Source organism: Haliotis cracherodii, unplaced genomic scaffold (genome assembly GCF_022045235.1).
Source record: "Haliotis cracherodii isolate W230 unplaced genomic scaffold, xgHalCrac1.p SCAF_31, whole genome shotgun sequence".
In the NCBI taxonomy this organism is placed as follows: domain Eukaryota; kingdom Metazoa; phylum Mollusca; class Gastropoda; order Lepetellida; family Haliotidae; genus Haliotis; species Haliotis cracherodii.
The window spans coordinates 3,541,288-3,553,766 of record NW_027266288.1 but is presented as its reverse complement, the minus strand read 5'-3'; the positions used below and the strand labels follow the sequence as shown (position 1 = coordinate 3,553,766).

At 45.8% G+C, this 12,479-nt stretch overlaps 2 protein-coding genes across 2 annotated transcripts in view; one reads left to right on the top strand and one right to left on the bottom strand.

Annotated features, from left to right (window-relative positions):
• Positions 1 to 686: 686 nt before the first annotated feature.
• LOC139477095 (fibrillin-3-like) overlaps positions 687 to 12,479 on the bottom strand; it is a gene marked incomplete at its 3' end in the record, with an annotated part of 12,582 nt that continues 789 nt past the window's right edge. The window contains exons 2-5 of the mRNA XM_071259644.1: positions 2,401 to 3,060; positions 2,070 to 2,201; positions 1,577 to 1,939; positions 687 to 1,247 (exon numbers count right to left, since the gene is read on the bottom strand). Of these exons, the coding sequence (XP_071115745.1) occupies positions 687 to 1,247; positions 1,577 to 1,939; positions 2,070 to 2,201; positions 2,401 to 3,060 (1,716 nt within the window). The remainder of the gene's footprint in view (positions 1,248 to 1,576; positions 1,940 to 2,069; positions 2,202 to 2,400; positions 3,061 to 12,479) is intronic.
• LOC139477063 (monocarboxylate transporter 14-like) overlaps positions 6,982 to 12,479 on the top strand; it is a 26,952-nt gene continuing 21,454 nt past the window's right edge. Inside the window, exon 1 of the mRNA XM_071259622.1 lies at positions 6,982 to 7,140. The gene's annotated coding sequence lies outside the window, so the exon portion shown is untranslated. The remainder of the gene's footprint in view (positions 7,141 to 12,479) is intronic.

Sequence of the window (12,479 nt, the reverse complement as noted above, 5' to 3'; positions counted from 1 at the left end):
TACATTTTAACCGTGCCCCTCCCCACTTCCCTCTAACAAATGATCAGTCCGTAAATAATGTTCAAATTACTATCTTTTGAAAAGATAGAACAGAACAGAACAAAATCCCCTATAGTTGTGATAACTTTTGAGTGATGCCCCCGTTTTATTTTTTTATGACCTCCCACTTACTCTCTTACAATCCTGCCCCCCTCCTCCCCCCCCTCCCCCCGCCTCCTATAATAAATGACCAGTCCCCAATGAAAGTTAAACGTGTTTATCAATGTGGATCCGATATAATGCCACTCTACTGACCATGGCCATGCTTTTCTGCGTGTCCCGATGTAATACCAGCCTATCTAACCATGGTACATCCTGTCCGTGACCAGATGTAGCCGTCGGGATGAGAGTCACCACCCTCCCCTCTTGCTACCCCCGTAACGCTTGTACATGTCCCCCTCCCCTCGCCGCCAAGCTTACGTAGCGCAGTATCCGAAGCCACGTGGGATGGTCCAGGTGATAGCCAGCTGACGGGTAGTGTACACTTGTATGTCAAGGCTCCAAGTCAGCCTAGATGTCACTGATTGTACTGTGGGTGTCTGCTAGACCAGGCCTTACATCGCGGGAAAATAGGTGAGTGCCATAATGTCTTTACAATAAGAACATGCTATTTTGCAGTTCCACTGAGCATACCCGTCAGGGCATACCTTCAGTGTTGCACCTCTGACGTCAGGGTATACCTTCAGTGTAGGATCACTGCCGTCAGGGCATACCGACAATATAGATCCACTGCCGTCAGGGCATACCTTCAGTGTTGCACCTCTGACGTCAGGGCATACCTTCAGTGTAGGATCACTGCCGTCAGAGCATACCTTCATTGTAGGATCACTGCCGTCAGGGCATACCTTCAGTGTAGGCTCACAGCCGTCAGGGCATACCTTCAGTGTAGGATCACAGCCGTCATGGCATACCTTCAGTGTAGGATCACTGCCGTCAGGGCATACCTTCAGTGTAGGATCACTGTCGTCAGGGCATACCGACAATATAGATCCACTGCCGTCAGGGCATACCTTCAGTGTTGCACCACTGCTGTCAGGGCATACCTTCAGTGTAGGATCACAGCCGTCAGGGCATACCGACAATATAGATCCACTGCCGTCATGGCATACATTCAGTGTAGGATCACTGCCGTCAAGGCATTCCTTCAGTGTATGATCACTGCTGTCAGGGCATACCTTCAGTGTAGCACCACTGCTGTCAGGGCAGACCTACAGAAAGCACCACTGCTGTCAGGGCATACCTTCAGTGTAGCACCACTGCCGTCAGGGCATACCTTCAGTTAGCACCACTGCTGTCAGGGCATACCTTCAGTGCAGCACCTCTGCTGTCACGGCATACCTTCAGTGTAGCACCACTGCCGTCAGGGCATACCTTCAGTGTAGCACCACTGCCGTCAGGGCATACCTTCAGTGTAGCACCACTGCCGTCAGGGCATACCTTCAGTGTAGCACCACTGCCGTCAGGGCATACTTTCAGTGTAGCACAACTGCCGTCAGGGCATAACCTTCTGTGTAGCACCACTGCCGTCAGGGCATACCTTCAGTGTAGCACCACTGCCGTCAGGGCATACCTTCAGTGTAGGATCACAGCCGTCAGGGCATACCTTCAGTGTAGGATCACTGCCGTCAGGGCATACCTTCAGTGTAGGATCACTGTCGTCAGGGCATACCGACAATATAGATCCACTGCCGTCAGGGCATACCTTCAGTGTTGCACCACTGCTGTCAGGGCATACCTTCAGTGTAGGATCACAGCCGTCAGGGCATACCGACAATATAGATCCACTGCCGTCATGGCATACATTCAGTGTAGGATCACTGCCGTCAAGGCATTCCTTCAGTGTATGATCACTGCTGTCAGGGCATACCTTCAGTGTAGCACCACTGCTGTCAGGGCAGACCTACAGAAAGCACCACTGCTGTCAGGGCATACCTTCAGTGTAGCACCACTGCCGTCAGGGCATACCTTCAGTTAGCACCACTGCTGTCAGGGCATACCTTCAGTGCAGCACCTCTGCTGTCACGGCATACCTTCAGTGTAGCACCACTGCCGTCAGGGCATACCTTCAGTGTAGCACCACTGCCGTCAGGGCATACCTTCAGTGTAGCACCACTGCCGTCAGGGCATACCTTCAGTGTAGCACCACTGCCGTCAGGGCATACCTTCAGTGTAGCACCACTGCCGTCAGGGCATACTTTCAGTGTAGCACAACTGCCGTCAGGGCATAACCTTCTGTGTAGCACCACTGCCGTCAGGGCATACCTTCAGTGTAGCACCACTGCCGTCAGGGCATACCTTCAGTGTAGCACCACTGCTGTCAGGGCATACCTTCAGTGTAGCACCACTGCCGTCAGGTCATACCTTCAGTGTAGCACCACTGCCGTCAGGGCATACCTTCAGTGTAGCACTACTGATGTCAGGGCATACCTTCAGTGTAGCACCACTGCCGTCAGGGCATACCTTCAGTGTATCACCACTGCCGTCAGGGCATACCTTCAGTGCAGCACCACTGCCGTCAGGGCATACCTTCAGTGTAGCACCACTGCCGTCAGGGCGTACCTTCAGTGTAGCACCACTGCCGTCAGGGCATACCTTCAGTGCAGCACCACTGCCGTCAGGGCATACCTTAAGTGTAGCACCACTGCCGCCAGGGCATACCTTCAGTGTAGCACCACTGCCGCCAGGGCGTACCTTCAGTGCAGCACCACTGCCGCCAGGGCATACCTTCAGTGTAGCACCACTGCCGTCAGGGCATACCTTCAGTGTACCACAACTGCCGTGAGGGCATACCTTCAGTGTACCACCACTGCTGTCAGGGCATACCTTCAGTGTAGTACCACTGCCGTCAGGGCATACCTTCAGTGTAGCACCACTGCCGTCAGGGCATACCCTCAGTGTAGTACCACTGCCGTCAGGGCATACCTTCAGTGTAGCACTACTGCCGTCACGGCATACCTTCAGTGTAGCACCACTGCTGTCAGGGCATACCTTCAGTGTAGTACCACTGCCGTCAGGGCATACCTACAGTGTAGCACCACTGCCGTCAGGGCATACCTACAGTGTAGCACCACTGCCGTCAGGGCATACCTTCAGTGTAGCACCACTGCCGTCAGGGCATACCTACAGTGTAGCACCACTGCCGTCAGGGCATACCTTCAGTGTAGCACCACTGCCGTCAGGGCATACCTTCAGTGTAGCACCACTGCCGTCAGGGCATACCTTCAGTGTATCACCACTGCCGTCAGGGCATACCTTCAGTGCAGCATTAGGCAAGCACACGTGCTCTCGTCAGTGAATTTTTTTTAATTTTGCCATTTCGTAACACGTTCCTCTCCTAAAGTTACAATTTTATCTATTCAGCCTTGACCTTGCATATTCTGCAGCTGTTGTTGACAGTGTTGTTGACAGTGTTAGTGGTAGCACTGTGTACTATACAGTATAGCATGGTTTACATTGCACTGTGTACCATACAGTATAGCATGGTTTACATTGCACTGTCTACCATACAGTATAGCATGGTTTACATTGCACTGTGTACCATACAGTATAACATGGTTTACATTGCACTGTGTACCATACAGTATAGCATGGTGTACATTGCACTGTGTACCATACAGTATAGCATGGTTTACATTGCATTGTGTACCATACAGTATGGCATGGTTTACATTGCACTGTGTACCATACAGTATAGCATGGTTTACATTGCACTGTGTACCATACAGTATAGCATGGTTTACATTGCACTGTGTACCATACAGTATAGCATGGTTTACATTGCACTGTGTACCATACAGTATAGCATGGTTTACATTGCACTGTGTACCATACAGTATAGCATGGTTTACATGGCACTGTGTACTATACAGTATAGCATGGTTTACATTGCACTGTGTACCATACAGTATAGCATGGTTTACATTGCACTGTGTACTATACAGTATAGCATGGTTTACATTGCACTGTGTACTATACAGTATAGCATGGTTTACATTGCACTGTGTACTATACAGTATAGCATGGTTTACATTGCACCGTGTACTATACAGTATAGCCTGGTTTACATTGCACTATGTACTATACAGTATAGCCTGGTTTACATTGCAATGGGTACTATACAGTATAGCCTGGTTTACATTGCACTGTGTACTATACAGTATAGCATGGTTTACATTGCAATGGGTACTATACAGTATAGCATGGTTTACTTTGAAATGGGTACTATACAGTATAGCATGGTTTACATTGCACTGTGTACTATACATTAAAGCATGGTTTACATTGCACTGTTTACTATACAGTATAGCATGGTTTACATTGCACTGTGTACCATACAGTATAGCATGGTTTACATTGCATTGTGTACTATACAGTATAGCATGGTTTACATTGCACTGTGTACCATACAGTATAGCATGGTTTACATGGCACTGTGTACTATACAGTATAGCATGGTTTACATTGCACTGTGTACTATACAGTATAGCATGGTTTACATTGCACTGTGTACTATACAGTATAGCATGGTTTACATTGCATTATGTGCTATACAGTAAAGCATGGTTTACATTGCACTGTGTACTATACAGTATAGCATGGTTTACATTGCACTATGTACTATACAGTATAGCATGGTTTACATTGCACTGTGTACTATACAGTATAGCATGGTTTACATTGCACTGTGTACCATACAGTATAGCATGGTTTACATTGCACTGTTTACTATACAGTATAGCCCCTTGGTGTATAATTAGCACAACAGTGTAATGAACTGCTGATGGAGGCAAATGGCGTTCAAACATATTATATCAGGGGAACAAGTGCACGTAGGTCCTTGGCTATCATCCCCAGTTGCCGTTAGTATCTCTTCCTGTCAATCATATCGGAACAGATGAGGTCCGTTCTCCATATGAAACTGTCTCCCTTGAAATATATCGGTTATGTGAAACTTAAGTATGTGAAACTATCTACATTTAAGTCAGTTATGCGAGAACTATAATATGTGAAACTATCTACATTCATGACAGTTATGCGAGAACTATAATATGTGAAACTATCTACATTCATGTCAGTTATGCGAGAACTATAATATGTGAAACTATCTACATTCATGTTAGTTATGCGAGAACTATAATATGTGAAACTATCTACATTCATGTCAGTTATGCGAGAACTATAATATGTGAAACTATCTACATTCATGTTAGTTATGCGAGAACTATAATATGTGAAACTATCTACATTCATGTCAGTTATGCGAAAACTATAATATGCGAAACTTTCTGAACTGATGTCAGATATGCGAAAACTATAATGTGTGAAACTTTCTGAATTGATGTCAGATATGCAAAAAACTATAATGTGTGAAACTTTCTGAATTGATGTCAGATATGCGAGAACTGTAATTGGTGAAACGTTCTGAACTGATGTCAGATATACGAGAACTATAATATGCGAAACTTTCTGAACTGATGTCAGATATGCGAAAACTATAATGTGTGAAACTTTCTGAATTGATGTCAGGAATGTGAGAACTGTAATTTGTGAAACTTTCTGAACTGATGTCAGATATACGAGAACTATAATATGTGAAACTATCTGAATTGATGTCAGATATGTGAGAAATATAATATGTGAAACTATCTGAATTGATGTCAGATTTGAGAGAACTGTAATTTGTGAAACTACCAGAATTCATGTCAGATATGCGAGAACTTTAATATGTGAAACTACCAGAATTCATGTCAGATATGCGAGAGCTATAATATGTGAAACTATCAGAATTCATGTCAGATATGCGAGAGCTATAATATGTGAAACTATCAGAATCGATGTCAGATATGCGAGAACTTAAATATGTGAAACTATCAGAATTGATGTCAGATATGCGAGAACTAGAACTAGTGAAACTATCTGATTTGATGTCAGATATGCGAGAACAATAATGAGTGAAACTATCAGAATTGATGTCAGATGTGCGAGAACTATAATATGTGAAACGATCTGAATTTATGTCAGATATGCCAGAACTATAATATGTGAAACTATCAGAATTGATGTCAGATATCCGACAGCTATAATGTGTGAAACTATCAGAATTGATGTCAGATATGCGAGAACTATAATATGTGAAACAATCTGAATTGATGTCAGATATGCCAGAACTATAATATGTGAAACTACCAGAATTGATGTCAGATATGCGAGAACTATAATATGTGAAACTATCAGAATTGATGTCAGATATGCGACAGTTATAATATGTGAAACTATCAGAATTGATGTCAGATATGCGAGAACTAAAATATGTGAATTTATCAGAATTGATGTCAGATATGCGAGAACTATAATATGTGAAACTATCAGAATTGATGTCAGATATGCGACAGCTATAATATGTGAAACTATCAGAATTGATATCAGATATGCGAGAACTAAAATATGTGAAACTATCAGAATTGATGTCAGATATGCGACAGCTATAATATGTGAAACTATCAGAATTGATGTCAGATATGCGAGAACTAAAATATGTGAAACTTTCTGATTTGATGTCAGATGTGCGAGAACTGCAGTATGTGAAACTGTCTGAACTGATGTCAGATATGCGAGAACAATAATATGTGAAACTATGTGAATTGATGTCAGATATGCGAGAAATATAATATGTGAAATTGTGAAATATATATATGTGAAATCAGAATTGATGAACGGGTGTGTAAGCTGTCTGTCCCGGGTGTGTAAGCTGTCTGTCCCGGGTGTGTAAGCTGTCTGTCCCGGGTGTGTAACCTGTTTATGGCCGGGTGTGTACTTTACGGGACGCAGTGACACTGTAGCGGTACAGATACGTCACCGAGCTGGTAGACCTTGGACCGAGGTGATCCATTCAGCGAGAAGGTCGGCCTACCCGGAAATATTAGCTCAGTGCACCACGTGGAGACCACATGACCGTCAGCTGAGTGCACGCCACACGCTAGTTTACTACTGGTTGTAGGGATAGTAAAACGCGCACCGTCGTAGATCAATGCCTGAGAAGATAACCTGGGACCTCACATATATTCGGCTGTAATACTGGCCTTGGATCATCAGTACACGACGGTAAGAATCACAATTGACAATGACACTTTATGATACCGTGTTTTAGCATATTTACCTGGCGTAGTTCATCTGCGTGACGGGGGCACGGGTAACCCAGTTGTCTAAGGCTGCGTCTGCTGTGCAGAGTTGCGTCCCTTGGGTACACCAGAAACCTATGATTGTTGGTTCGAATCCCGGTTCGCCCCGATTATGTTTCGAGGTTTGTCAGCACAATACCCGTGCTCGTGGGTTTCACCGAAGTTGTAAACGTCTGAGACCTGCATCACTTCGGGCTTTCCTCCCACATTAAGCTGACACGACGTGATATAACTGGAATACTGTTAAAAGCGGCGTTAAACCCAACTCACTCACTCTCTCACTCACTGGAATACAAGGGGTCCTGAGCAGGTGCCTGTGCGTTTAAGACTGTGTGTTCCATTCTGTGACGACGTTTGCCAATACACTGTGTGAACGTTCCACTTATGGTCACCAGTCCCCTTTCCGCGAAGACGCCTTTGTGTCACAAGGGTCAGTGTCCCGTGTGTCCCATGCTTGATCGGATGGATACAATGGGTGACCGCGTTATCATTTCCCGACGTCGTGGATCGTTGCTGATGGGTCCCCGTACTCCACTCTTGTCATAGTTGCTCTTTACAAGATAGTAAAACGGGGTTTAATAATTGCACTGATACAGCCACGCCATGTACAGGCTGATGCCGATTTATAGCGCTGGCCCACTGGGATACCATGCCGCAGTTTTACATGGATACCCCACTCAGACATAGTAAACTGACTCCGAGCCGACCAGTCCTTGTTTAGTCATCTTAATGCCGAGCGCAAGCAGGGTAACAACAAGTACCACGAAGCGACCCCCTTCAAAGAGCGTTCACTCACTTACATAGCGCTGAATATACCAAGGTTTGTTTATTGTTTTAACGCCGCACTCAGCAATATCCCAGTAAATAATCGCGTCTGGATCAGACAATCAGTGATTGATATCACGAGCATCGATCCTCGCAATTGGGATCGATGACATGCATCAACCAATTCAGCGAGCCTGACCACACGATCCCGTTAGTCGGCTCTTATTACAAGCATAGTCGCCTTTTACGGCAAGCCCGGGTTGCTGAAGACCTATTCCACCCGGATCTTCACGGGTCGAATATACCAAGGGAGACCTCTCAGATCTACCGCACTGTGGCGAGATTGAGGGAACCTATCTACTGTACGCACTATGTACATAACACGACCTGAAAGAGAAGTGAAGTGTTTAGAATACATCGTATGTCAGTCAACGCGGAGAGCTTATATCTCTAGTCTATATCTGCCTGTGGGTTTAAGTAGTCACCGTGAACCGAACCCCACTCTTTCAGTGTGCACACTGTGCAAAGATCCACATGCAATTGAATATACCTGTTTGAAAGATTTGAACATAATCACTAGCTATGAAATGCAGTGTACTTTTACAATACAGTACACTACGTTTATAACGAGCACGCTTATAACAAACTGACGGATATAACGAACTGTCTTTTTTGTCCCGACAATTTGCTGTATGTATACTGTATACATACTTATTACGAACTACGGTTATAACGAAGTAGAATTGGCGCTCCTTTCGAGTTCGTTATATCCGTAGTTAACTGTACTTGAACAAATGTCGGATTTCTAAATAGCAGAGGCTAGGATTGTATCTCTAGCAATTATGGTAATAAGTTGCGCTGTAGTCTGCATATGAGATGCAGTATCAGGTTTCCTTACATTGAGAACCGTGCATTCAAAGAAAAACACCTTCCCCCAGGACTCACGACATGCTCTCATTTACGCTATCTGAAGGCGTTGACCGTACACCTCATACTTGCTTACTTGCTGTCTGATGTAACAGTTGCTAGGTGAGTGTTATTGGAGCGCACGGATGTGTGCGTGCGTGCGTGCGTGTTCAAGTGGCATGTCAACATACGGGTAGGTTACATGGAGCTAGTACATGAGTGAAATTGATTTCATGACAAGAGTGTTGGACTTTCTGGTTCCCGAGTCTGGAAAGTCATGAACGTTTGTATTACGTCAACAATGGCGTCTAAATTACGTCAACAATGCTGTCTGCTTTACATCAATAATGTTTGAATTACGTCAACAATGGCGTCTTAATTACGTCAACAATGCTGTCTGCATTACATCAATTATGTTTTAATTACATCGACAACGACGTATACATAACGTCGGCATTGATGTCTGTATTACGTCAACAATGACGTATACATTACGTCAACAATGGCGTCTTAATTACGTCAACAATGGCGTCTGCACTGCGTCAACAATGCTGCATCACGTCAACAATGATATATGCATTACCTCTACATATATGTCCGCATCACGTCAATAATGATGTATGCGTTGCATCAACAATGCTGTATCCATTACGTCAACATAGTTGTGTGCATTACGTCAACAATGATATCTGCATTACGTCTACGATGATGCATGCATTAAGTCACCAATATTGTATTCATTACATAAATACAGATATCTACATTGCGCCAACAATGTCTGCCTTTACACCAACAACGATGTATGCATTACGTCAACAATGTCTGCAATGGCAAATTCAACGTTCGTTTGTCATTGTTCGTGCGTGTGGGTGAGTTTAGAGCGAATGTGTGAATGTTGCGGTTCAAACTGACAATATCGCCACCGCCGGGCAATACTGTATAAGCATTACGTGGAAACGTAGTGATAACTGATAGCCTACTTTATGTCGATGTGCCATCTGGCAGACAACATGTGGCCTTGTGTGGTTTATACGGCTGATAACACATTCCATCTTATCTAGAACCTTATTTAGCGTACAACCCAAAGCATCCTCTCTCGTCCTCTATATCCGGCATCTGTAACATCGTGTCTCACCGTCCTTTGCACCCGTCGTCGGTTGCACCTCCCTCACCCTCCCTCACCCTCTATACCCGGCGTCGGTTGCACCTCCCTCACCCTCTATATCCGGGGTCAGTTGCACCTCCCTCACCCTCTATACCCGCTGTCGGTTGCACCCCCTCCCTCACCCTCTATACCCGGTGTCGGTTGCACCCCCCTCACTCTCTATATCCGGCGTCGGTTGCACCCCCCTCACACTCTATACCTGGCGTCGGTTGCACCCCCTCCCTCACCCTCTATACCCGGCGTCGGTTGCACCTCCCTCACCCTCTATATCCGGGGTCAGTTGCACCTCCCTCACCCTCTATACCCGCTGTCGGTTGCACCCCCTCTCTCACCCTCTATATCCGGCGTCGGTTGCACCCCCCTCACACTCTATACCTGGCGTCGGTTGCACCCCCTCCCTCACCCTCTATACCCGGCGTCGGTTGCACCCCCCTCACCCTCTATACCCGGCGTCGGTTGCACCCCCCCTCACCCTCCCTCACCCTCTATACCCGGTGTCGGTTGCACCCCCTCACTCTCTATACCCGGCGTCGGTTGCACCCTCTCGCATCCTCCTCTATTCCCGGCGTCTGTACCATCAAACCTGGGTTTTCGTCTTGACGAGCCGACGCGTTAACCACACGGCTGGTTATGACGCGACCAGTGATCGAACCCCGGACCTTCCGCTCTCCGGGCGGACGCTCTACAACTATACCACGGAAGCGGTCTCAAAGTGAAAGACGTTACCATCTGAATCAAAATAATTACGCGGTGATGTTACCGAACAGTCTGAATGCGGCGTTAAAACCAACAGGCCTCATTATAGCGGCAACAATGCTCAGTATAACGCGATATACACATTGTATACTATAACAACCAGGAGAGCTAAACTGTTACGACACGTAGCAAGTGTGCCGAGTCTTGTCACGTGACATTACTATCTACAACACCTGTCAACGCGACATCAGCAGAAGGCCACCTGTTATCACATGGTCGCTTGAAATTAGCACAAAGTAAGGACGGTCCGTATGTCTTCTTATGATGCGTACCGAAATAGAAAAAAACATCTGTTTATTCATAGACCTCACGTTAAACATACGGCTTAAACATGTATCGATGGTCGATGCTTTACTTTAAAACCTGACCCTCACGCCTCTCTATTTCTATTTAAAAACAATATATTTTTCCCGTTGGTGAGGTGAGGTGAAATGGGGTTTAACGTCGCGTCCAAGATTATTGCACTTATATAGCGACGTGCATGTACGTGTGTGTGTGTGTGTGTGTGTCTGTGCGTGTGCGTGTGCGTGCGTGTGCGTGTGTGTGTGTGTGCTAGTACGGACTGATGCCGATTTATAGTGCTAGCTCACTGAGATACCATGCCGAAGTTTAACATGAATACCCCACTCAGACACAGTATACTGACTCCGAGCCGACCAGTCCTTTCCTTGTTTTAGCCCCTTAATGCCGAACGCCAGACAGGGTAATAACAAGTACCATCTTTTAACGTATTTTGATATGACGCGGCCGGGGATCGAACCCCGGACCTTCCGCTCTCCGGGCGGACGCTCTATGACTAGACCACGGAGGCGGTCGATTTTTCCGTTGCCTAACATTATATTGTGGAGTGGTGGGGGTATGCTGGTGGTTACGTGTTCGCAAGACACGCTTGAGGCCCGGGTTCGAATCCAAATATGGTACAACGTGTCCTCTCCCGTGGTGATGTGGCTGGAATATATTGTTAAAAGCGGCGTAAAACCGCACACACTCACCATATAACCATGCTATGGAACGAGGTCGGTGGGGTAGTCTAGTGGTTAAAGCGCTCGACACGCAGAAGGCCCAGGTTCGATTCCCCATATGGGTACAATGTTTGAAGCCCATTTCTGGTGTCCCCCACCTTGATGTTGCTGGAATGTTGCTAAAAGCGGCGTAAAACCTCACTCACTCACTCACTCACTCACTCACTCACTCACTCACTCACTCACCCACCCACCCACTCACTCACTCACTCACTCACCCACCCACCCACCCACCCACCCACGCACTCACTCACTCACTCACTCACTCACTCACTCACTCACTCACCCAACCACCCACCCACTCACTCACTCACTCACTCGTGATATCTGCGACCTTAAAGTTACCTAACCCTGAAATATATAGACAGTATTAGTCGAGTGTGTATCCTTATGTTAAATGTAATTTATTAGGAAAACTTGCATCATGCGAGCCTTTGTATGCACTCGTTCACTTATACAAGAGCAATATGCTTTGAAAGGGTTTTCATTCAATCCGGCATTCACTTATACAAGACCAATATGCTTTGAAATGTTCACTGTATACGGGCGACAAATAATGTGGTTGGCAGTCAATCTTAAGAAGTATGTAATACATCTATGGACTAGATTTACATATTATGTCTGCATAATGTTGTTGTTGGAAGTGTC